The sequence below is a fragment of the Amblyraja radiata genome, chromosome 7 (genome assembly GCF_010909765.2).
Source record: "Amblyraja radiata isolate CabotCenter1 chromosome 7, sAmbRad1.1.pri, whole genome shotgun sequence".
NCBI lineage: Eukaryota > Metazoa > Chordata > Chondrichthyes > Rajiformes > Rajidae > Amblyraja > Amblyraja radiata.
In genome coordinates this window covers 6,095,045-6,119,128 of record NC_045962.1, presented here as the reverse complement: position 1 = coordinate 6,119,128, position 24,084 = coordinate 6,095,045, and the positions used below count along the sequence as shown (strand labels likewise).

At 40.3% G+C, this 24,084-nt stretch overlaps 1 protein-coding gene across 3 annotated transcripts in view; it reads left to right on the top strand.

Annotated features, from left to right (window-relative positions):
* The window catches only part of carf (calcium responsive transcription factor), a 90,416-nt gene that overhangs the window by 45,891 nt on the left and 20,441 nt on the right, over positions 1–24,084 (top strand). For 2 of the 3 annotated variants that reach the window (XM_033023615.1, XM_033023616.1), the window contains 5 exons: positions 7,296–7,535; positions 9,987–10,149; positions 13,361–13,436; positions 16,691–16,821; positions 17,737–18,106. In XM_033023615.1, the coding sequence (XP_032879506.1) occupies positions 7,296–7,535; positions 9,987–10,149; positions 13,361–13,436; positions 16,691–16,821; positions 17,737–18,106 (980 nt within the window). The remainder of the gene's footprint in view (positions 1–7,295; positions 7,536–9,986; positions 10,150–13,360; positions 13,437–16,690; positions 16,822–17,736; positions 18,107–24,084) is intronic. The other variant, XM_033023617.1, reaches the window with a different exon arrangement.

Sequence of the window (24,084 nt, the reverse complement as noted above, 5' to 3'; positions counted from 1 at the left end):
CACGTCTGGAGGAAACCAGGCACCGCTCATCACCTGGCCAATACCATACCTACGGTGAAGCATGGTGGTGGCAGCATCATGCTGTGGGGATGTTTTTCAGCGGCAGGAACTAGGAGACTATTCAGGATCGAGGGAAAGATGAACGGAGCAAAGTACAGAGAGATCCTTGATGAAAACCTGCTCCAGAGCATTCTGGACCTCAGACTGGGGCGGAGATTCACATTCCAAAAGGACAACGACCTAAGCACACAACCAAGATAACGCAGGAGCGACTTTGTGACAAGTCTGAATGTCCTTGAGTGGCCCAGCAAGAGCCCGGACTTGAACCCGATCGAACATCTCTGGAGGGACCTGAAAATAGCTGTGCATCGACGCTCCCCATCCAACCTGACAGAGCTTGAGAGGATCTGCAGAGAAGAATGGGAGAAATTACCCAAATACAGGTGTGCCAAGCTTGTAGCGTCATACCCAAGAAGACTTGAGGCTATAATCGCTGCCGAAGGTGCCTCAACAGAGCATAGGGTCTGAATACTAATGTAAATGATATATCAATTATTTCTTTTTAAGTACTTTGCAAAAAATTCTTAACACCTGTTTTCACTTTTTTATTATGGGGTATTGTGTGTAGATTGATGATTAAAAAAAATGAATTTAATCCAAGTTACAATGCTGTAATGTAACAAAATGTGGAAAATGTGAAGGGGTCTGAATACTTTCTGAATGGACTGTACCTCCTAATCCAGGCATAATTTTGGTAAACCTTCACTGCTCCCTTTGCAAAGCCTCTACATCCTTCCTATATTGGAGCAACCACGACTGCACACCATGCTCCAAATGTGGCCTAAACAATCCTATAAAGCTGCAGTATGACTTCAAGACTCTTATGCTCAAGGCCCTAAACTATGAAAGCAAGCATACCATATGCTTTCTTTATTACTTTCTTTCAAAGGAAGAAACAGACACACTTAAACTGACAATTTTAATAGGGCAGGGTTCTGTAATGAGACATTCCAAAATATATATTATCAGATACTAATATTTTCATCATATATGGACGTGTAAATACAAAAGTTATTGACACCTTAGTTAACATTTTGAACAAAAATTGACTTAAACGTAATGAAGAGCTGGAGGGGTTCCATCCCCCGATCAGCCATTCAGTGAGATCGTATCTGATCTTTTCCCTCAATATAAGTTTTCTGTACTAATCCGATTTATTGATTCCTTAATAATCAAAGTTTTCCTTAGTCACCTTTACTAGATTTATTTAATTATCTTATTTCTCCAAAAATCGATATTATAAACTGAATTTAAAATCCACAGCTGAAGGTGAGATTTTAACTCTTCTCCATAGAATTCAAAATCCAAAAGCCTGCACAGTTATTTATCAGCTGTTCTACCAACATGAATGAATGAAACTTTATTATCACATGTGACATGTCATAGCGAGAATCTTTGTTCAGCATACACAAGGTATGCAAAGAGTCGCTACATATAGAGCACCGACAAAGTAACAAAGTATTCCATTTAGTCCCTAATGGTCCCTCTTTATTTTTCGCGGCCCACCCACAATGGGTCCCCTTTTGTTCCCAGCAGCGTGTCCGACCTCCGGCATCCTCTGCCAACCCCATCCTCGACCGCTGCGCACGTGATCTCGACTGCCCCGCCCGTGACCTCGGCTGCCATGCCCGAGACCTCGACCGCTGTTGCCCTAATACATCTAATACCCTCTCAAAATGTCTACACGCTTTTTAAAATATGCAACTCAATATGGGAGATAATACTCCAGCTTGGCCAAAGCTAGTACATTTAGCAAATCATCTTGAGGTTTGCATATCATTCCTGTATTTATAAAAAATATTTGACAAACATCATTGCACCATTCTCTCATGTTAGATATCAATCTATTCTAGTTCGGAATCATGGCCCAACTTTTTTTACTTTTTGTTTGTATTTCTTATATTTAGCTTCGTTTTTCATTATTATTATTATTATTTTTTATTATTATTATTATTGTTGTTATTATTTAACTTCCCCCCCTTCTGTCGTGGGATAGACTGACTCAATTCTATCCCCCCCCCCCCCCCCCCCCCCCCCCCCCCCGGCTTTGTCTAGCTTCCTTTCCTAAAAGTATCTTTTGACTAGTATGCCATTTTCTTTTTAAAGGCAATATATTTGTCAATTATACTTCTTCCTTTCTGTTAATTCTTTATGTAACCTGGGCCTTGCTGTAGTGTGATCACTCTCTTCAAGATGCTCCTTTACCGTGGCATTCTCAGTTGACCATTTTTTTAAATCTTGCCGAAGGGACTATGTGAAGTAATAATTTAGGTAAAGAATACTCTCCAAAGCACACTTCAGAACCTCCCCCTCCCCCCAAAATAGTTGCTGATGAATTCAACATTGGCCCATCATGGGTTTTTATTATTAATAAATACATTATTAAGTACATGGTATTTTTCTTAGAAATCTGTTCCCTATCTCCTTCCTGCTAGTTGGTGACCTTATGCCAGCCACTGTAACATCTCCATTGTTTCTTAATTACAATTGAATTGATTGTGCCTCAACCTTTCTTTCTAGTTATACTTGTCAACACTCTCCTTTTCCCTGCTCATCTTTATTTGCTTAACAATGTAACTTTTTTTTGTGAACTCTGTCTTCCACGACACACAATTGTCATGCTGTTGTTGCAAATTTGGTTTCCACCCTCATAAACGTGCTTCACACACACTCCAGATTTTATAAATATCCTATCTTTATTTCACATGGTCGTAATAATTTTGTCATATTTCTAATTGTCTGCCTGTCCCAATTATCACTGTACTTCAGTTCTCCTTGTAGCACTAGAGTCATAGAGTGATACAGTGTGGAAACAGGCCCTTCGGCCCAACACGCCCTCACCGGCCAACATTGTCCCAGCTACAATAGTCCCACTTGCCTGCGCTTGGTCCATATCCCTCCAAACCTGTCCTATCCATGTTCCTGTCTAACTTTCTTAAACAATGGGATAGTCCCAGCCTCAACTACTTCCTCTGGCAGTTTGTTCCATACACCCATGTGTGGAAAAAGATACCCCTCGGATTCCTATTAAATCTTTTCCCCTTCACATTGAACTTGTGTCCTCTGGTCCTTGATTTCCCTACTCTGGGCAAAAGACTCTGTGCATCTACCTGATCTATTCCTCTCTTGATTTTGTATACCTTTATAAGATCACCCCTCATCCTCCTGTGCTCCATGGAATAGAGACCAAGTCTACTCAATCTCTCCCTATAGCTCACACCCTCTAGTCCTGGCAACATCCTCGTAAATCTTCTGTGAACCCTTTCAAGCTTGACAACATCTTTCCTATAACATGGTGCTCAGAACTGAATACAATATTCTAAATGCGGTCTCACCAACGTCTTATACAACTGCAACATGACCTCCCAACTTCTATACTCATTACTCTGACTGATGAAGGCCACAGTGCCAAAAGCCTTTTTGACCACCTTATCTACCTGCGACTCAACCTTCGAAGAACCATGAACCTGTATACCTAGATCCCCCTGCTCTACAACACTACCCAGAGGCCTACTATTTACTGGTCCTGCCCTTATTCGGCGTCCCAAAATGTAACACCTCACACTCCTCTGTATTAAATTCCATCAATCATTCCTCCGCCCATCTGGCCAGTTGATCCAGATCCTGCTGCAATCGTTCACAACCATCTTCACTATCTGGAAAACCACCCACTTTTGTATCATCAGCAAACTTGCTAATCTTGCCCTGTATGTTCTCATCCAAATCATTGATGTAGATGACAAACAGTAACGGGCCAGCACCGAACCCTGAGGCACACCGCTAGTCACAGGCATCCAGTCTGAGAAGCAATCTTCCACCATTACCCTCTGCTTCCTTCCATAGAGTCAAGTTACTATCCATTCAGCTATCTCTTCTTGGATCCCATATGATCTAACTTTCCAGAGCAACCGACCATGCAGAACCTTGTCGAACGCCTTACTGAAGTCCATGTATACAACATCTACAGCTCTGCCCTCATCAACCTTTTTGGTCACGTCTTCAAAAAAATCAATCAGATTTGTGAGACACGACCTCCCATATACAAACCCATGCTGACTATCCCATATCAGCCCTTGCCCATCCAAATGCCTGTATCAGAGCTGCCAAGTAGTACGTATTTTCCGTAATTTTGTACGGAAATGCGATAAGAATACGGATGTACGGATTTTCTTTGTAAAATACGGATTTTTTTTAAAATCGGTCCGACTCTCTGTTTCATCTTGCTGCTTAAAAAATGCAAGGTTATAAAAAGACATACAGTAACTCTAAAAATTATAGGAGATTAAATCTATTAGTATTTTCATTTTCAAGATCTGGATGATTATTTTTGTAAGCTTTGATCTGCCTGTCCCGCTACAGGTTTACACAGCGCTGTCAGTTTAGCGAGTGGGAACTTAAACAAACAGCACTATTGGTTCTAATTATAGCGCTATCAGCTGGAGCGCTAGCCTTTACACATAGCGCTATGGGCTTAACACATAGCGCTATGGCCACAGCGCTGTGGGTCGCAGACTGTTCGAGGAGGGAAAAGGAGAGAGGGAGGGAGGGAATAAGAGAGGGAGGGAGAAAAAAAGGAAGGAGAGAGGGAGGGAAAGGGGAAGGGGGAGGGAGGGAGCAGGAGAGAAAGAGAGGAAGGCGGGAGTGAGAGCGAGAGAGGGAGGCTTCCAAAATGGCTTCTACATAATCATCTGGTGCTAAAAGCAGGAAGCAGCCGTTCAAACAGAAGTGAACAAAGAGATGGAAGGTGCGTAGAAGACATGTCAATTGGTAGCAAAGTTATGCATTCTTGTACTCTTACATGGGTATAACCGCACATAAAAATGGCATTCAGCAAAATGGCACCGTGTAAAAATACTGATTTCCTCAGCAAAATACTGATTTTACTGTTTTATTTTTGGGCAGTCCACATTAAAAATATGAATTTCTGGCTGGAAGAAATGGATCAGCAACCAGATTGGTTGAGGATGGAAAAGGAAGACTGTTTCCCTTTTGAAATTGGTTAGATTATATTTGCTCCCACAAAACTGTACAAAAAAACCTATAGGGAAAACCCTATAATACATAGTGGAATACGAATTTGGAAACAATTTAAAAAAAGCTTTAAAATTTGATAATATACCACTATGTCTTCCCATTGTAACCAATCCTTTATTCAAACCATCCATATTGGATAAAGGTTTCACACAATGAAAAAATTACGGAATTAAAAAGATTGGACATCTTTATAGGAAAGGCATTTTTCTTTCATTTCAAGAGTTACAACAGATTTATGGACTGCACTCAAATAATTTCTTCAGATATCTACAAATTAGAGATTATGTTAAATCTAATACACAAGTTTATAGGACTAGGGAACCAGAAATTCTTGATGAATGTTTGAATAAGCATCCTAACACTGAAAAATTAATAGCTTATATTTATAACACCCTCTTAAACAACGAGGTACCATCGATGGAATTATATAGATACACATGGGAAAATGAATTAGGTCAACCTATAACGAAAGATATTTGGGACGAAAGTTTACAACATATACATCAATGCTCGTTAAATGCCAGACATGCTTTAATACAATTTAAAGTCTTACACGGATTACATTACTCCAAAATAAAACTAAATGTAATCTTCCCACATATTTCTCCTATTTGTGATAAATGTCTGCACTTAGAGGCCTATTTAACACATACTTTTGCAAATTGTACAAAAATTAAACATTTCTGGACTGATATTTTTGGAATAATTTCTGAAGTTGTTAATACTAAATTGGATCCAGACTCAAAATTAATAATACTTGGAATATCAGAACAAAGTTTAACACTCACAACAAGCCAAATAAACTTCCTCGACTACAGTATAATAACTGGGAAAAAATTAATATTAAAATTTTGGAAAGGCCCTATAACCCCCACAATTAAAATGTGGATTGTGGAAATGTCGGAGACCCTACATCTAGAAAGAATTAGACTTGTCTTAATGGACAAACAAGAACTTTTTGTTAAAATATGGGCTCCATTCATTAACTATTTGAAGGGATAGATTGGCCCGGCACGAAAACCCAACTGAAGCTTGAACTCAGGATTAGATGAAAAGTTATACTTTATAATCTACGAACCTATCTCCAATGACGTATTATAAGTAATTCATTCCATCTTTTTTCTTTTTTGATATTTGTAATTCTTTTTTTCTCTTTCTCTCTCTTTCTATCTATATAAAAAAACACTAGAAGCAGAATTAATCGACAATTGAAAATTTTAATAATGTATGATTGATGTATATGAAAAGTGTTTTTACTATAATATGTAACTATACTTTACCATAATATGTTTGCTTCTAATAAAAATATTTTTTAAAAAAACAAAAAAAAAAAAAACTAATTTTCAGGTACTTGTATACTGAAATGCTCTGACAAAACTTGGCAGCTCTGCTGTATATCCTATCCCTCAGAATACTCTCCAGCATTTTCCCTGCAGCCCTTCTTGAAAAGAAGTACAACATTTATAACCCTCCAGTCTTCCGACACTTCTCCTGTATTTAAGGACGACTTGTAAATTTCAACCATGGCTCCCGCAATTTTCGCTCTAGTTTCCCACTATAGCCTCTTATTTAGTTTGTTTAAACTCAGACCCACTACACTTGTTAATCTACACGTGTTGACCTACTTGTTGATCTAGGTTCCATTTCTGTCCAGGTGCTACCTGTGAATCTTGAACTGGTCCCTTCTACCTTAAAACTAACCCCAATCATGAGGAATCTGAACCTTCTTCTCCTTTACTATCACTCTAACCATTCATTGAAGCACATTTTCTTATTTCCACTCTTACTGCACATCGCCCTGACCTGACCCTGAGCAGATATTACTAATTTAAAATGAGCACCTTTCATTTCTAGCCACATACATTTCTTGCAAGATTTTTAGTATTTTAATTTTCTAAAAATGATGATCATCTACAAATGCCAGGAGGAACTCAGCGGGTGAGGCAGCTTCTACAGAGCGAAGGAATAGGTGACGTTTCGGGTGAGACCCTTCTTCAGACCCTCACCCCCTGAGTTTCTCCAGCATTTTTATCTACCTTCTATTTTTCCAGCATCTGCAGTTTCTTCTTAAACATCTACAAATGCCAATTCATTTTACCTGCATGATTATAACCGGATATAATAATGTAAGCTATTGATTTTCTCACACGGGATTCATTGGTCTGAGATTTTTGCTTGAGGTATTTTCATGTTTGTCATAGGTGGTATGTACAGTTACCTACACCGCAGGCTCATCAATATCATGATCAAGATGGCGCCTATTTACCACCACCTCCATTGCCACCCCCCCCAATATTTGTCTCTATTGAAGAGGAGGATGTTGGTATGATGGATGAAAATGGGATCCTTCCTTCTCGTCTGCACCCACGGGTCACTGATAAGATTCGAGAACTGGTTGCTCAGGGAATTGACCAGGTCTACATGGTCCGGAAGCAGCTCAGGTACAACTTTAGTTAAGTTAAATGTTGGGGATGCTGGAAATGGTAAACATTGAGTATGATGAGAAAAAATGGCGTCTGTGGAAAGCGAGGGGGAGGTAGGCAGAGGTACCATTTCAGGTCAAACCTTTTGCTTGGAGCTATTTATAGTTCCGATGAAATATCATTGAGTTGAAACAGGAAATCTGTTTCACATTCCATAAATGCTACCTGACATGAATATTCTTTTGCATTTTCCATATTTTGTCTAACAAACAGCTTTGTTTGTCAATAAGATATCCAAGTATAAAATGTACTCAGAGCAACTCAATAATTTAGAATCATTTGTTGGGGCTATATGCGAAGAGTCGTAAATGGCCATTTCCCCTTGTTTGTAATGTACACAAATATGTGAAGTCAGTTTACTAATTTCTGCACCATGTTTTCATTGGCTGGAATATGATAGAGTGCCAATCTGGTTTCTAAAGGTGGAAGGTAAAAATCATTAATGGTGTTGAAATTTATTCAATGGATACTTTTGCTTTTCTTCAGCATTTTTAAATCTTGTTTTAAGTGACCCAGTTTTCATTGGATCTGTCTGTACAAAATTGAATTGACTGCATATTAAAGTGAACAATATCAACAAGATTAACTCTTAAAAAGCAGATTTGTAATCAAAATCCCTTTAGGTTTTTTGAGTGTATTGAGTTTTTGAGTGTAAGCAACGTTTTAGTACCTTCCCTGGATAAATGTGAACCAAATTGCGAGTTTGACAATGAGGAATTGGAAATGTCCGAGGATAGTTGGAGGGTCACCAAAGAGGTAGATAGTAGTTCAGCACTGCTCTCTGGTTGTGGTAGGATGATACAGTTGGACTATCCTTGATCAGACTTTGCTGGCTTTACCTCGCATTATACATAATCTCCTTATCATGCATCAAAAAAACTTAAATGGCTCGATTGTAATCATGTATTGTCTTTCTGCTGACTGGATAGCACACTACAAAAGCTTTTCACTGTACCTCGATACACATGACGATAAACTAAACTGAACTGGAATGTGGATGTAGATGCTTGGTGTTAATGATAAAGTGAATATTAATTATCGCCATTTTGGTATCGGTATTCATTTATTATTGTCACATGTACTGAGAGACAATGAAAAACGTTGTTTTGCGTGCTATCCTGGCAAATCATACCATACATGAGTGCAACAGGTAATACATAAGAGAGTGTAAACAGAGTGCAGAATACACTGTCACAGAGAGAAAGTGCTCAGAGGGTGGCGCCGTACAATGGCAGCCTCGCCAACAGTCTGTCTCATCCTTTTCTTCTTTTGCTGTCATTAGTCTGTTGTTAAATGTATGTTTTAGTGTATCTTTAGTTTTGTATTATGTGTGGGGGGGGTGGGGTTGGGGAAATTTTTTTTAATCTCTTTCCTCGACGGAGATTCAATTTTTCCATATCGTATCTCCGTCCGCGCTGCGGCCTAATATCGTGGAGCTGGTGGCTTCTTGCTGGGGATCGACTTCGGGAGCTCCAACCTCGGGAGTATGCGGACTTAACATTGTGGAGCTTGCAGTCCCTTGGCTAGGGACCGACTTTGGGAGCTCCAGCTGCAGGAGCTTCGACGCCCTGATCGCGGTAACTCCGATCGCCGGCTGCGGGAGCTTCGATCGCCCCGACTGCGGATGCTTCGACTGCCCCTTCCGCGGGAGAATAAGGAGGAAAGAAGATATGACCTCATTGCCTTCCATCATAGTTAGGAATGTGGGGGAGCCGCTGTGGTGGATGTTTATGTTAACTTTTACGTAGTTGTGTGTCTTGTTGCTTTTTTGGTATGACTATGGCAAATTAAATTCCTTGTATGTTTTTTCATATTTAGCTAATAAATTAATTACAATACAATTACAATAACCAAAGTGCAAGGGCTACATCTTGGGAGATTGGGATTACATCCTTCGTAGATGAGAGGTTCATTTAAGAATCTGATAAAAGCAGGAATTTCCATCTATTATTTCCTCAAGACCATTTTTTTTTGTAATCCACAAATTTTAAATAGTTTACAATTAGGAAGCAGCCAGGCAGGTCTAAATTGGAGGTACACAAAATTGCTGGGGAAACTCAGCGGGTGCAGCAGCATCTATGGAGCGAAGGAAATAGGCGACGTTTCGGGCCGAAACCCTTCTTCAGACTGCTAAATTGGACCATTTGTTTATTGATTTTGCTATTATTCCTCTTTTAAATTGTAACTCATTCATTTCTAGGTGACTTTTGAACCAATTTGAGAGTTCTGTTTTGCTAGGGTTATGTCAGGGAGGTCAAGTTGGTGTGTTTGATTTGCTTTGGATCTGACTGCATGCAACAGAGGCCACTATTGAATTGTTTCATTATCTAAATTTCGATCCACTAATTTATTTCTTCTTGAAGTGTGATGTGCTAAGCTGTAATTGATGATCTGTTTATCTTTGTGCAGGAAGTTTGTGGAAAGGGAACTATTTAAACCTGACGATGTTCCTGAGAGACATAATCTTTCCTTCTTTCCGACTGTTAACGACATCAAAAATCACATCCACGAAGCACAGTTAGCACAACAGAGAGGAGAGCTGGAGTACACAACTGGATCAATGACAGCTGCAGTAAGATCCGTTTGATCAAGTGAAAATAACATATTAAGCTGAGGAATGGAATATTCTTGCTAATTGTGTTCAACCTTCTCCTATAAATAGTAATTGCCATTGTTCTCAGAGTGGCATCTGTGATTTACTTTACATGGACATTTGCCCAATTATTTTGTTTTGGCCACCAGAGAAAGATTTACCAATAGTTACTAGCTTTTGTCAATTAGTTTTATTTTTTCATTTATTTCTGAGTTTTTTCCAGCAAACTATTTTCTAATTCTTCCATATTGTGTTTTTAAAAAAAAGTTTAAATTATGCCATTTACGATTGGCTATTCAACTCTTGAATCGGTCTGACCGTGAACAACTCTAGTTTTGATTCAGGGCTTGTCTGTGGGATCAGCAATAATTGAGCAAGTGCTTTCCATTAGCAGTAATCCACAAGATTTACCCTCCATCATCATTTTTAAGCTTGTGTCCTCAGAATCATTCTAATCTAGATGATTGCAGCAGCTCAAATGGAAAACTGCCCTCACGTGATGCTGAATTATTTCCTCGCAGTCATAGATAAACTCAGTTAAGCACTTATTGTTGGCAACCATGAGAAAGAATAATTTAAAAAAAAAATTCTAGCTTAGGCTCTACACAAGTTCAACCATCTTCACTTGGCATGACACTATTTGACTAAATCTGTAAACAATATCCACATTTACAATTTACACATACACCATGTCAATTCACCTATATACCCGTATGTCTTTGGAGTGTGGGAGGAAACCGAAGATCTCGGAGAATACCCACGGGGAGAACGTACAAACTCCGTACAGACAGCACCCGTGATCGGGATCGAACCTGGGTCTCCGGGGCGGCAAGTGCCGTAAGGCAGCAACTCTACCACTCTGCGCCACCGTGCAGTTAGAATGAAGGGCGTGACTGACAGTAGGGAACTTTGGATGACAAGAGATATTGAAGCTATGATTGGGGAAAAGAAGCAGGAATTTGACAGATACACACGGTTGGCATCCAGCGAAAACCTTGAAGAGCAAGAGAGGTGTAGGACTACACTTACAAGGGAAATCAGGAGAGGGGAAAGAGGGCATGAGAGAGCTTTGGCAGATAATGTAAAGGGGAATCCAAAGAGATTCTATGTATATTAAGTGCAAAGGAGTAGCTAGGGAGGAAATAGGGCTTTAAGATCGGCAGGGTTGGCCATGTGAGGAACTTAATATTTCAAATCTGTATATATCGTGGAGAAAGTCATGGATGCTAGGGAACTTGGGGAAGTTAATAGTGATGTCTTGCAGAGAGTTTACAATAAAGGAGGTGCTGGAGGTCTTAAACCACATCAAGGTAGATATATCTCTGGGACATGATGAAGTCTATCCTCAGACATTGTGGGAAGGGAAGGAAGAAATTGCGTGCCCGGCAGAGATATTTATATAATCGATAGCCACGGGTGAGCTAGCAGAACAATGAAGTTGTGCCTTTATTTAAGAAAAGCCAGGGAATTAACAGATTAGCGAGTCTGACATCAATGGTGGGTAAGTTAATAGAGAAGATTCCGTCAGACAGGATCTACATGTATTTGGAAATTCAAGGATTGAGGATAGTCAACATTGCTTGGTGCATGGCAAATTATATCTTATGAATGTGAGTTATTTGAAGAGGTGACCAAGAAGATTGATGAAGGCAGGACAATTATGTTGTTTACATGGACTTCAGCAAGGCCTTCCAATCACTTTTGATTCAGTCTATCTTGCACAAGACTAGTTTTATTTCAGTTGGAAAATAAAAACACTTCACAACAAAAGTCTATAAATATTGACACAGACACGAAAATAGGTCAGTGCCTTTTCTGTCTACTGCATGAAATAATGCAGCCCGTATTAACAATGTTTTAGGGTCACATAGTCATAGAGCTATACAGTGTGGAAACAGGCCCTTTGGCCCAATTTGTTCTTGCTGGCCAAATTGCCTAACCAAGCTATTCCCACTGGTGTCAGCCTCGTCTAATCTATCCAAATTTTTCCTATCCATGTACCTGCCCGTGTCATTTAAATGTTGTAATTGTATATCTGCCACTTCCTCTGGCAGTTTGTTCCAAATATGTGCCAGCTACTGTGTGAAAATAATGTGTGAATTTTTCCCAGATCCCTTATAAATATTTCTCTTTTCACTATAAATCTTCGTAGAGCAGGGCAACAAGAATTGTACACAGTACTCCAAATGTAGGCTTACCAGCATGTTGTTCAGCTGTAACATGATGTTCCAACTCCTGTACTCAACAACCTGACCGACGAAGGCTTTCATGCTAAATGCCTTCTTCACCATCCTGCTAACCTGTGTCGGCACCTTCAAGGAACTATCAACCTGTACCTCTGTGTCTCTCTCTGCCCTACAACACTTCCCAGGGCCCTGCCAATTTATTATGCAAGTCCTGCCCTTGTTTGACTTACCAAATACAACACCTCACATTTACCTGAATTCAATTCCATCTGCCATTCTTTGGCCATAGGGGCTAATGATCAAGATCCTGTGGCAAGCTGTGTGAAAGAAACCAAAGAATTATCAGTGACATCTGCAATAAAATACTGAATTTTCCAGCTTTTAAACGGATGCCTCTTTGTCTTTTCTGTTGGTTTAGATAGATTGTAAATCTCCTGTGTTATTATTTGAAGAGGGGCAATTGTTCTGTCTTTGGCCATAACAACATTTTTCAGAAAAACTTAGATATTTATAGGATTTTACAATGGCTATATATACAATTGCAATATAATTAATGTGTAAGTCTATATAAAAATTAATGAACAAGATATAATTCTACATTTTTTAAATCAACCTGCATGTAAAAAATTAAGATAAGGTTTGAAGATCTGGGTACCCAATGTTCACAGTTCAGTCTTATGTTAGTTGGCACTTTGAAGCAACATGCCTTAGGTAAGCCAATTATCCCCAGAAGAAAAACAATAACATTAAGCTAATTTATGCATACCTAGGTTCCAGATAGTGAAATTGTCATCTATTAATGTTTTATTGATATTGGCAAAGGAAATACTTAGGCCAAGACATTGGGGTGAATGATCCTGCCCTTCTTAATATTAGATTATGATACATTTTAAATGTTTACCCATCCAGTACTTTCTAAGTTGCATATGTAATGGGTGACTGGGTCACTGGCCTGTGTGGTTCTCAAATCTGTTTCTGTTTAGTGATAAAGATTCTTTTTCCAGCTGCAGTGGACAACTTCTAATGGGAGCCTTCACACAGAGACAGTGACAGTCACACTTGCATCTGCACCTGGGGATGGTAAGTGCTGGTACACATTTTAATTATCATTTTGATCTCCAATCTGCAGCAGGGAGCAACTATGACACCTTGATGGCCTTGATTTAAATGTAAAAGAACCACAGTTATCCATCGAAGATTGGTCGCAATTATACATGTGATTCAAAATGTTGAGTCATATTTGCATATTAGACACAGATACCTAATCTATGTTTACATTTCAATCCATAACTGAGGGAGGAGGGCTTTTGCTCAGATGGTACGTTAAATTGTCTCTCTTTCCTCTTTTGAGTGAATGTAAAAGTTGTGCCAGTTTAATACAAAGTCGGACACAAACCTAATATCAGAAACTGGGATTAGTGTAGATAGACAAAATGTTCGATGTGAATATAGTGAACCATAAGGCCCATTTCCGCGCTTTATGACTAAAAGCTGAAGGGTTTTAATGAAAATTCTCAATTCATTATTATCATTGCTTTTTGTGAGATTTTGGTGTGCATGGTGTGAACATTTGCTACATAACAGCATTGGTTACATTTCAGAAATGCTTATTTGGTTATATATTGCCTTGGGATAGTCTGAGATTCTGACAGACGTTTTATGCAAGCAGCAAATATACATTGTCTCTAGAAAACCATAGAGCCTAAAACATATTCAGCTGATTTCCTCTCCCTGATTCAAAAATAACTCTTCTGGTTGCTGCAGAAATGTTGATGTAATCAAGAAAATAATTCTCAAATTATTTTTCTTAAAGAACACACCTAACTGAAGGACAAAAGTCCTCCCCCTTTCGGATACAGAACAGTCTGACCTCAACAGAGGCCTCACCTTCGTTCCTCTCTGTCCCCACCTCAACAGATTCCGGGTATGCCTCGAGGTTGAGCTTTTCTTCTGCCGCCTCCGCCTCCATGCCTTTTTCTATGGGAAGGAGTCCTCACCACCCAGTATTGACCCCTCCTCCCGTCTCCACCAGTCCCCCTTCTCTTGGACTCCCCGGACAGCTTTCTACCCTCTTTAGAACTTTTGATTTCTAACTGCCAGCATGACATCAATCAACTTAACTTTTCCATTCCCCTAACCTACTCTAACCTCACCCCCTCTGAACGTACAGCCCTCCGCGCAATCTGCAGCAACTAGACAGGGGCCTGTGTTTGAGTACAAGAAGCTCACTAATGCAAGGTATAAGTATGCTATTCGCTTCATCTGTAAAAATGAGCAAGCTATGAGGGCTGATTCCATGGGTAAGATGCTGCTAAGTAACTATGCTACTGATTTTTGGAAAGAAGTGAGAGCTCTTAACAGTTGCAAAACATCTCTACCATGCACTGCAGATGGAATCTCCGGAACAGCTAATATCGCGGAGTTATGGCGACAACATTATAGTACTTTATTCAACTGTGTCCAAGGTGACTTGTATAGGGTGGACAATATTGAGAGTAATGACTCAATGGTGATTATGTCACATGAGGTGTATCATGCCATGAACAAGCTGTCCAATAACAAAGCAAGTGGCTTGGATCATATTTCTGCTGAACATCTCAAGTATGCCAGTATGAGGATAGCTCCTCTCCTTGCTATTTGCTTTACTGGCTTTATGATTCATGGCCTGTTACCAGACTTAATGTTGTCTGTTCTGTTAGTGCCAGTCATTACGGACTAAGCAGCCTAAATAATTACAGGCCCATAGTTTTAGCCAGCATATTGTCAAAAGTCTTAGAAAAAGTTCTGCTGGATCGAGTAAATGAGTTTGTTAACTCCACAGATAACCAGTTTGGTTTTAAAGCTAAACATGGCACTGACGTGCATATATGCCCTAAAGGAGATTGTAAACAAATATAGAGACAAAAACTCTTCAATCCTTATATGCTTTATTAATGCTTCCAAATCCTTTGACCGTGTTAATCACAGAAAGCTGTTTGTTAAAATGAGTCAAAGAGGGTGCCTAAATACATTGTGAGAATTCTGGCTTACTGGTAATTCCACCAGACTATGCAAATAAAATGGGGCAACATGGTCTCAGCCCCATTTGAGGTTAGCAATGGTGTTAGACAAGGGGGGATTTTGTCCCCAGTCCTTTTTAATCTTTATATTGATGATCTGTCCAAACAATTGAAAGCCTGTAATACTGGGTGCATGATTGGTAATATTTTACCAATAATAAGTTGGATGATCAGCCATGATCATATTGAATGGCGGTGCAGGCTCGAAGGGCCGAATGGCCTACTCCTGCACCTATTTTCTATGTTTCTATGTTTAGTGAACCATATTATATATGCCGATGATCTTGTGGTCTTTAGTCCATCTGGCGCTGGTCTACAGCAGCTCCTTACTATATGTTCTGTGTATGGTGTGGAACATGATATTAAATATAATGCTTGTAAGAGTGCTGTTATGATCTGTAGAACCAAAGAGGATAAATGTCTAAAATTTCCTGATTTTAAATTGTCTGACAATAATCTTAGTGTCTAATAAGGTAAAATATCTAGGGCATTTTATTACAGAACAAATGATAGATGAAGAGAATATTTATAGACAATGACGCATGCTGTATGTACAGGCGAATATTCTCTTCCGTAAGTTTGGTGCGTGTACAGATGTGGTGAAGATGTCACTGTTTAGAGCATATTGCACACCACTCGATACTGTGTACCTGTGGTCGAACTATGGAAATACAAGTTTGCAGATATTAAAGGTGTCATATAATGATGCCATGAGAACACTGCTAAGGAAACCTAGATGGTGTAGTGCCAGTAACATGTTTGTGGCTGCAGGAGTCAGTACTTTAGAAGCTATCCTAAGAAATCGTATGTATAAATTCATCTTCAGGATAAATGACTCTAAAAATGTAATTATTGTGGCCTTGTCAAACATAAGGCACTACGAATCCCAGTTGTGGAGACACTGGTATTGTTGTCGCGTTGTAGGACATTGATCATTCTTTTTATTCAGGATTTTAATTCATGTATTGTGGGGTTTTTTAATATATAATTCATGATGCTTTTATAAGTGATATGCTAAGATTTTATATGTATTATGATGTTTTTAATATGCAATGTATTTTTATGTAATGTTGTCCCTTGTCTGGACCTTTAGTCTGGAATAAAGTTTATTATTATTATTATTATTATTACAAGCTGAGGAGACATTAATATGGGTACTTTTAAGCTGGAGGATGTTGCATAGCAGTATGCAGCTGATTTCATTGAAAGTTGCTGATGAAATGATTAAAATAGTGAGGCTATGTGCATCATTATATGGATGTTGTTGATTCACAGAGAGCACCACAGCAGATTCCATCATCACAAAGGTGGAGTCAACCCAGCTAGCAGATACACTATCTCCAGAGGCAACAGAGATTCCTTCTTCAGTCTCCTCATTGCAACCAAAGCTTTTTGCACAATTACAGGTTAGATTGATATGATATTGATATAAAGAAAACCTAAACCTCCCATTTCTTATTCAGTTGTTGATTTGTGTTGTTGCAATCTTTCCCCCCTAACAGGAAAGAACAGGCTTTTGAGCTTAGATTCAGAACTTGCTATTAGCATTGTCATGCTGCAATCCATCTGCTGCGCAGAAACCGCTGACTCTAACATTCAGACCATTCTCTGCTGCCTATAATCATTGTTGGTTAACATTGGCTTTGAGTTGAATCAATCAGCATTTTCCCAGTTCTCATTCTTGTATCCAAATAAATTCACTGGGTTGTCCTTTCCTCCTCTTGTAACCTCTTCCTCCCATCCTATTTTCAAGATCTTTTATGTTCTTTCAACATAGCCACTTGTGCATTACTTAGTTCCTTAGCCTTACTATTGAAAACAATGCCCTTTGCCATCCAGCCTTCAAACTCTGGGATTCCTTTCACAGTCCTTTGCCACTGCTCGTCCTTATTAAAAACATTAATTACAACCTTTCCATTTGATAAAAGAATGTAGCTGTGTTAGTGTTGGAATTCTGTCTTGTTATAGTCTTGTAAAATGCAATGGGATGTTTTGCCTTGTTAAATGTTCTATATAATGTAATTCTTTACTGCTTTGTGCATGTTCATCATATTTGACAACAGTCCATACAGAAAAGAGTTTGTCACAAATTAAGAATTCAATTTTGAAATCAGTTTTGCGTGTTAGAATCATTGAATCTTTAAGTTAGAGTTTGTTATTTCTTCATTCAGTCCATTGAAACCTGATGCAAGAAAATGTTTAAAAGAACACCTCTTTGGGTGATTTTCCTTTCCTTAGCATTTTCTGTTTGATGTGGAAAGTTGACCAACTTTCAAAGCATTAGTGTCGTCATTTACTATTGCTTGTTTTCTTTCTTTAAGGGTTTACAATTACAGCCAGCTTTTGCTGCTGTGGACACAGCCACTGCAGTTGTTACATTGAATTCCCATCAACGAGGCACCAGCAGCTCTTCCGCAGTGCTGGAGTCAAGCAGCTCCACTGCACAGCAGCAGGTTTTTAGTCAAGCTCGCTTCTTGCAGCTTAGCAGGTCACTATCAGAATGTGACTCTGCAGCTTCAGTGGGCGTGGCAGGATCCGAACAGAATATGGTCCGTATGGGGCAACTGGTGACAGTAGGAGCATCGATCAGTGGAGACACTGGCCTTGATGGAGGAGTTCACCAGATCTTGCTAGGATCTGGGCAGACCATTCCTGTACAAATTATGGAAACCTCATCACCACCCACAGTCAGTAAGTTTAATGGCTTTTGTTAATGGAACTTAGTGTTTTGAAGTATTCTACATTTAATTAATGGTGGTTCACTCAGACTTTATTTTTTTGTTTTTGTTTTTCTCTCTTATTCTTTGATTGTAGAGCTACATATGAGAAGGAAAGGAAAATATATTCAGGTTTACAGTGCCCTCCATCATTTTGGGAGAAAGACCCATCATTCATTTATTTGCCTCTGGTCTCCACAATTTGAGATTTGTAATAGAAAAAAAAATCACATGTGGTTAAAGTGCACATCGTCAGATTTTATTAAAGGGTATTATTCTTATACATTTTGGTTTCACCATGTAGAAATGACAGCATGTATAAACATTGCTGCAATTTCTACATGGTGAAATAAAAATGGCCTTTATTAAAATCTGACAATGTGCACTTTAACCACATGTGATTTTTTTTTTATATTACAAATCTGAAATTGTGGAGTACGGAGGCAAATAAATCAATGATGAATCTTTGTCCCAAACATTATGGCGGGCACTTTACCTCAGCCTTCTGAGCACCAAGGAAAAAGTCCTGGCTTGTCCAATCTCTCCCTTTTGCTCAGGCTATCAAATCCTGGCAACATCCTCATAAATCTTCTCTGCATTCTTGCAGCTTAATGATATGTTTCCTTCATCAGGGTGACCAATATCTGAACACAATACCCGAAGTGAGGCCTCAGCGGCATCTTGTACAACTGTAACATAAAGATCCAACTTCTATACTCAATTCTCTGACTGATATAGGCCACTGTGCCAGAAGCTTTCTGCATCATCCAATTATGCAATTGTACTCCTCGATCCCTCTGCTCCACAACTCTCCCCAGGGTCCACTTGCTCACTGTGAAAGTCCTACCCAGGTTCGACTTCCCAAAATGCAACACCTCAAACTTATCTAAATTTAACTCCATTAGTAATTCTTCAGCCCACTTGTCCACCTGATCAGGATTCTGCTGTAATTCATGATAGGCATTTTTACTCTCTATTATACCACTTATTTGATGTCATCTGCAAACGTATTAATCATGCCTCATACATTTTCATCCAAATCCTTGATATACAAACAGCAATGGGCCCAGAACTGATCCCTGAGGCACACTACTCGTCACAGACTTCCAGTCCGAGAAACAACTTTCCTCTGCTTCCTTTCATGAAGCCAATTCTTTGTCCAGTTAGCAAGCTCTCCCTGGATCCCATGTAATGTGTAATATCCCAGAGCAGCCTAACATGCAGAACCTTATCAAAGGCCTTACTGAAGTCCTTATAGACTACATCTATAACCCTGCCATCATCAACCTTCTTAATTACTTCTTCAAAAAACTCAATCAAATCATCCCTAATCAAACCCTTCCTAAATGCATGTATATCTAATTCTTCAGAATCCTCTCCTGCATCTCTGATACCTCAGATGTTCGGCTTACTGGTCTATAGTCCCATTTTGTTTGTTGCCCATCTTAAATAAAGTCACATTAGCCACCCTCCAGTCTTTCGGCACTCACCCGCATCTAACAAGTATTCATATATCTGTCATTTCTTCTCAAGCTTTCTTGGATATATTTGACCAGACCCATGAGAATTATCTACATTCATACTTCTTATGACGTCCCGCTCTTCCTTGACTGAAATACAAACTGTCCCCGAGACCTCTCCATTAATTATTTTAAACAAACATTCTCATTAATTCCAACAAATTTTGCTTGCAATGCTGGCATGACATCATGCTTTAACTCTTATGCCTTGGCTAATAAGGGAAAGTGTCATTCATATATGCCTTTTTAACTGGCATATTGATCTGTGGACATACATTCCAAGGTCACTTTGTCTTTCCACACTACATATTTTCCTTTTTCATGCATATTCACTTGTTGGGTACCTCCAAAATATATTACCGCACACTTCAATGGAGTAAACTCCATTTGCCATTATCCCTCTTTGACTTCCTTCTACAACTTTTCTCTTCAATATTGACCACATGGACAGTTTTTGTATCATCTGCAAACTCATTTGTTATGATCTCTTCAGTTTGATCTCAATATTAATTTATATTACTAAAGGAAGGGATCAAGCACTGAACATTATGTGAACTCAGTAACGACATATTGGTTGCAGTCAACCATTTCCTGTCTCTGAACCGACTGAATCAAATTTGCAACACACTTGATTAGGAGAGTTACATAAACTCGCACTTGCGTAAACAATTCACAATAGGTGGTTCAGTTTTGTTTTGTCGCATGCTAACCAGTCAGCAGTAAGACAATACATGATTACAATCAATCCATTTACAGTGTATAGATTTTATGTTCTTCATCCAGAATTCTTCAGGCCTTTGCCACCAACAGGACGTTCTCGGCCACCGTGGGACTCCATCCCGTCTCACCAGCTACTGCTTCTTCCTATCGGCCGTCACTTTGTCCAATCCCCCTCCGTCGCCGCCTCTTTCTTTCCCGTCCCTTTCTCCCCCGCAGTCACCATCACTTTCCACCTTGGCTCTGGGAGAAAGAGGAAATGGTGGTGGAGGAGGAGCAGATAAAGACTAGTGTTAAGGTGACTCCGATTTGCGTACAATCTGACACGTGAGGGTTCCAGGAATGTAACCTTTACAAACGTCACGGAATGTTTGTAGCCATGGATAAGGACAGCGCTGGGCAAGTTAAAGATCCAAATTGTGGTAAAGCCAACTTTTTAATGCTATTAGATATGGATTAGTAAGTATGCAGATGATACTAAGATAGGTGGTGTTGTGGATAATGAAGTAGATTTTCAAAGTCTACAGAGAGATTTAGGCCATTTGGAAGAGTGGGGAAAGATGGCAGATGGAGTTTAATGCTGATAAGTGTGAGGTGCTACATCTTGGCAGGACAAATCAAAATAGGACGTACATGGTAAATGGTAGTGAATTGAGGAATGCAGTTGAACAGAGGGATCTAGGAATAACTGTGCACAGTTCCCTGAAGGTGGAATCTCATGTAGACAGGGTGGTAAAGAAAGCTTTTGGTGTGCTGACCTTTATAAATCAGAGCATTGAGTATAGAAGTTGGGATGCAATGTTAAAATTGTACAAGGCATTGGTGAGGCCAATTCTGGAGTATGGTGTACAATTTTGGTCGCCTAATTATAGGAAGGATGTCAACAAAATAGAGAGCGTACAGAGGAGATTTACTAGAATGTTGCCTGGGTTTCAGCAACTAAGTTACAGAGAAAGGTTGAACAAGTTAGGTCTTTATTCTTTGGAGCGCAGAAGGTTAAGGGGGGACTTGATAGAGGTCTTTAAAATGATGAGAGGGATAGACAGAGTTGACGTGGATAAGATTTTCCCACTGAGAGTAGGGAAGATTCAAACTAGAGGACATGACTTGAGAATTAAGGGACAGAAGTTTAGGGGTAACATGAGGGGGAACTTCTTTACTCAGAGAGTGGTAGCTGTGTGGAATGAGCTTCCAGTGGAGGTGGTGGAGGCAGGTTCGATTTTATCATTTAAAAATAAATTGGATAGTTATATGGACGGGAAAGGAATGGAGGGTTATGGTCTGTGTGCAGGTAGATGGGACTAGGGGAGAATAAGTGTTCGGCACGGACTAGAAGGGCCGAGATGGCCTGTTTCTGTGCTGTAATTGTTATATGGTTATGTTGCAAAATTGATTGGAGTAGGTTGTTTGTGGGCAAAGGGAAGCCTTGGGAAGTGTGAGGCTTTTAAAAGTGTGATAGTGAGAGTTCAAGGCAGGTATGTTCCTGTTGCAGTTAAGGGCAAGGCAGGAGCAAGGAACCATGGATGATGAGAATAATTGAGGCTCTGGTCAAAAAACGACATGGGTCAGGTATAGGCAAAGAGGATCAAGTGTATCCCTGGAGGAGTATGGAGGATTGAGGAGCATACTGAAAAGAAATCAAGAGGGCCTAAAGTGGGCATAAGATCGCTCTGGCAGATAAGTTTGGCAAAATGGTGAGGATGTTTTAGAACTTAAGGGGCCATAGTCTGTAAAAAATAATAAAATAATAAAACATCTATTTAGGACAGAAGGAGATCTATGTTTCTCTTAAGGTTGTGAGTGTTTACAACTCTTTCTTCCTCGTAAAACAGTGGAAGAAACGTATTTGAATATTACAGACTAAATGTCAACCTAATTCCTAACATAATATTGTGTTATTAACATAATATTTATAACATGACATAATACCTAACACAACATTATGTGGAAATTTAAAACAGATTCAAAAGATTTTTAAAGAATACTAGACTAAGTGGGACCCATTGGGTCCCAGCTTCACACGGGAGGGCTGGTCCGCCAACGCAATATTCCATCTCTGCACCAATTCCAATATTGCTGGCTAGTGGGCGGGGGAATGGCTTTCTGGAGCGCTAGCATGGGTGCTATGGGCTGAAGGGACTGGTTTCCATAAAGCTAGTATGGATATTGTGGGCCGACTGGATTCTTGGGCTGACAGCTCAGCCACTGTGGCCTGGCAGCTCAGCCACTGGGGCCTGGCAGCTCAGTCACTGGGGCCTGGCAGCTCAGTCACTGGGGCCTGGCAGCTCAGTCACTGGGGCCTGGCAGCTCAGTCACTGGGGCCTGGCAGCTCAGTCACTGTGGCCAGGCAGTTCAGTCACTGAGGCCAGGCAGCTCAGTCACTGAGGCCAGGCAGCTCAGTCACTGAGGCCAGGCAGCTCAGTCACTGAGGCCAGGCAGCTCAGTCACTGTGGCCCGGCAGCTCAGTCACTCTGGCCCGGCAGCTCAGTCACAGGCCTGGCAGCTCAGTCACTCAGGCCAGGCAGCTCAGTCACTCAGGCCTGGCAGCTCAGTCACTCAGGCCTGGCGGGCTGGCAGCTGAGAAACTGCCAGAAATTCTGCCGAAAACAGGTGACAGACTCTGAGAGAGACAAGGGGGAGAGGGTGGACAATCAATTTTAGACATTTTCATCTTTTTTTACAGATCACAGCAATGAAGGATCTTGAGTATAGAAGCTGGGATGTAATGTTAAAATTGTACAAGGCATTGGTGAGACCAAATCTGGAGTATGGTGTACAATTTTGGTCGCCCAATTATAGGAAGGATGTCAACAAAATAACAAAAAGAGAGTACAGAGGAGATTTACTAGAATGTTGCCTGGGTTTCAACAACTAAGTTACAGAGATAGGTTGAATAAGTTAGGTCTTTATTCTCTGGAGCGCAGAAGGTTAAGGGGGGACTTGATAGAGGTCTTTAAAATGATGAGAGGGATAGACAGAGTTGATGTGATCAAGCTTTTCCCTTTGAGAATAGGGAAGATTCAAACAAGAGGACATGACTTCAGAATTAAGGGACAGAAGTTTAGGGGTAACATGAGGGGGAACTTCTTTACTCAGAGAGGTGGCTGTGTGGAATGAGCTTCCAGTGAAGGTGGTGGAGGCAGGTTCGTAGGTATCATTTAAAAATAAATTGGATAGGCATATGGATGAGAAGGGAATGGAGGGTTATGGTATGAGTGCAGGCAGGTGGGACTAAGGGAAAAAAGTGTTCGGCACGGACTTGTAGGGCCGAGATGGCCTGTTTCCGTGCTGTAATTGTTATATGGTTATATGGTTATAAGGAGGAAAGTCTATCCTTGCGTGGATCTCTGGAGCGCTAGTATGAGTGTTGTGCGCTGAAGGGACTAGTTTCCAGAGGGCTAGGGTGAACATTGTGGACTGAATGGATTCTTGGACTTGCAGTTCAGTGAGTCATGGCTGGTGGGCTGGCAGTTCACGGTCATGGCTGGTGGGCTGGCACTTCAGTCACTTACAGCTGGTGGGCTGGCAGTTCACTTACGCATGGCTGGTGGACTGGCAGTTCAGTCACTCGCAGCTGGTGTGATGGCAGTCCATTCAGTCACCCCTCCTCCCTTCACCCCCCCACTCTGCTCCTTGCCATTCCCCTCCCACCCACGCATTCAGTCCATTTCCCCTCAACCTCCCTCCATGCACTCTTAGTAGCTTTCTGACAGCG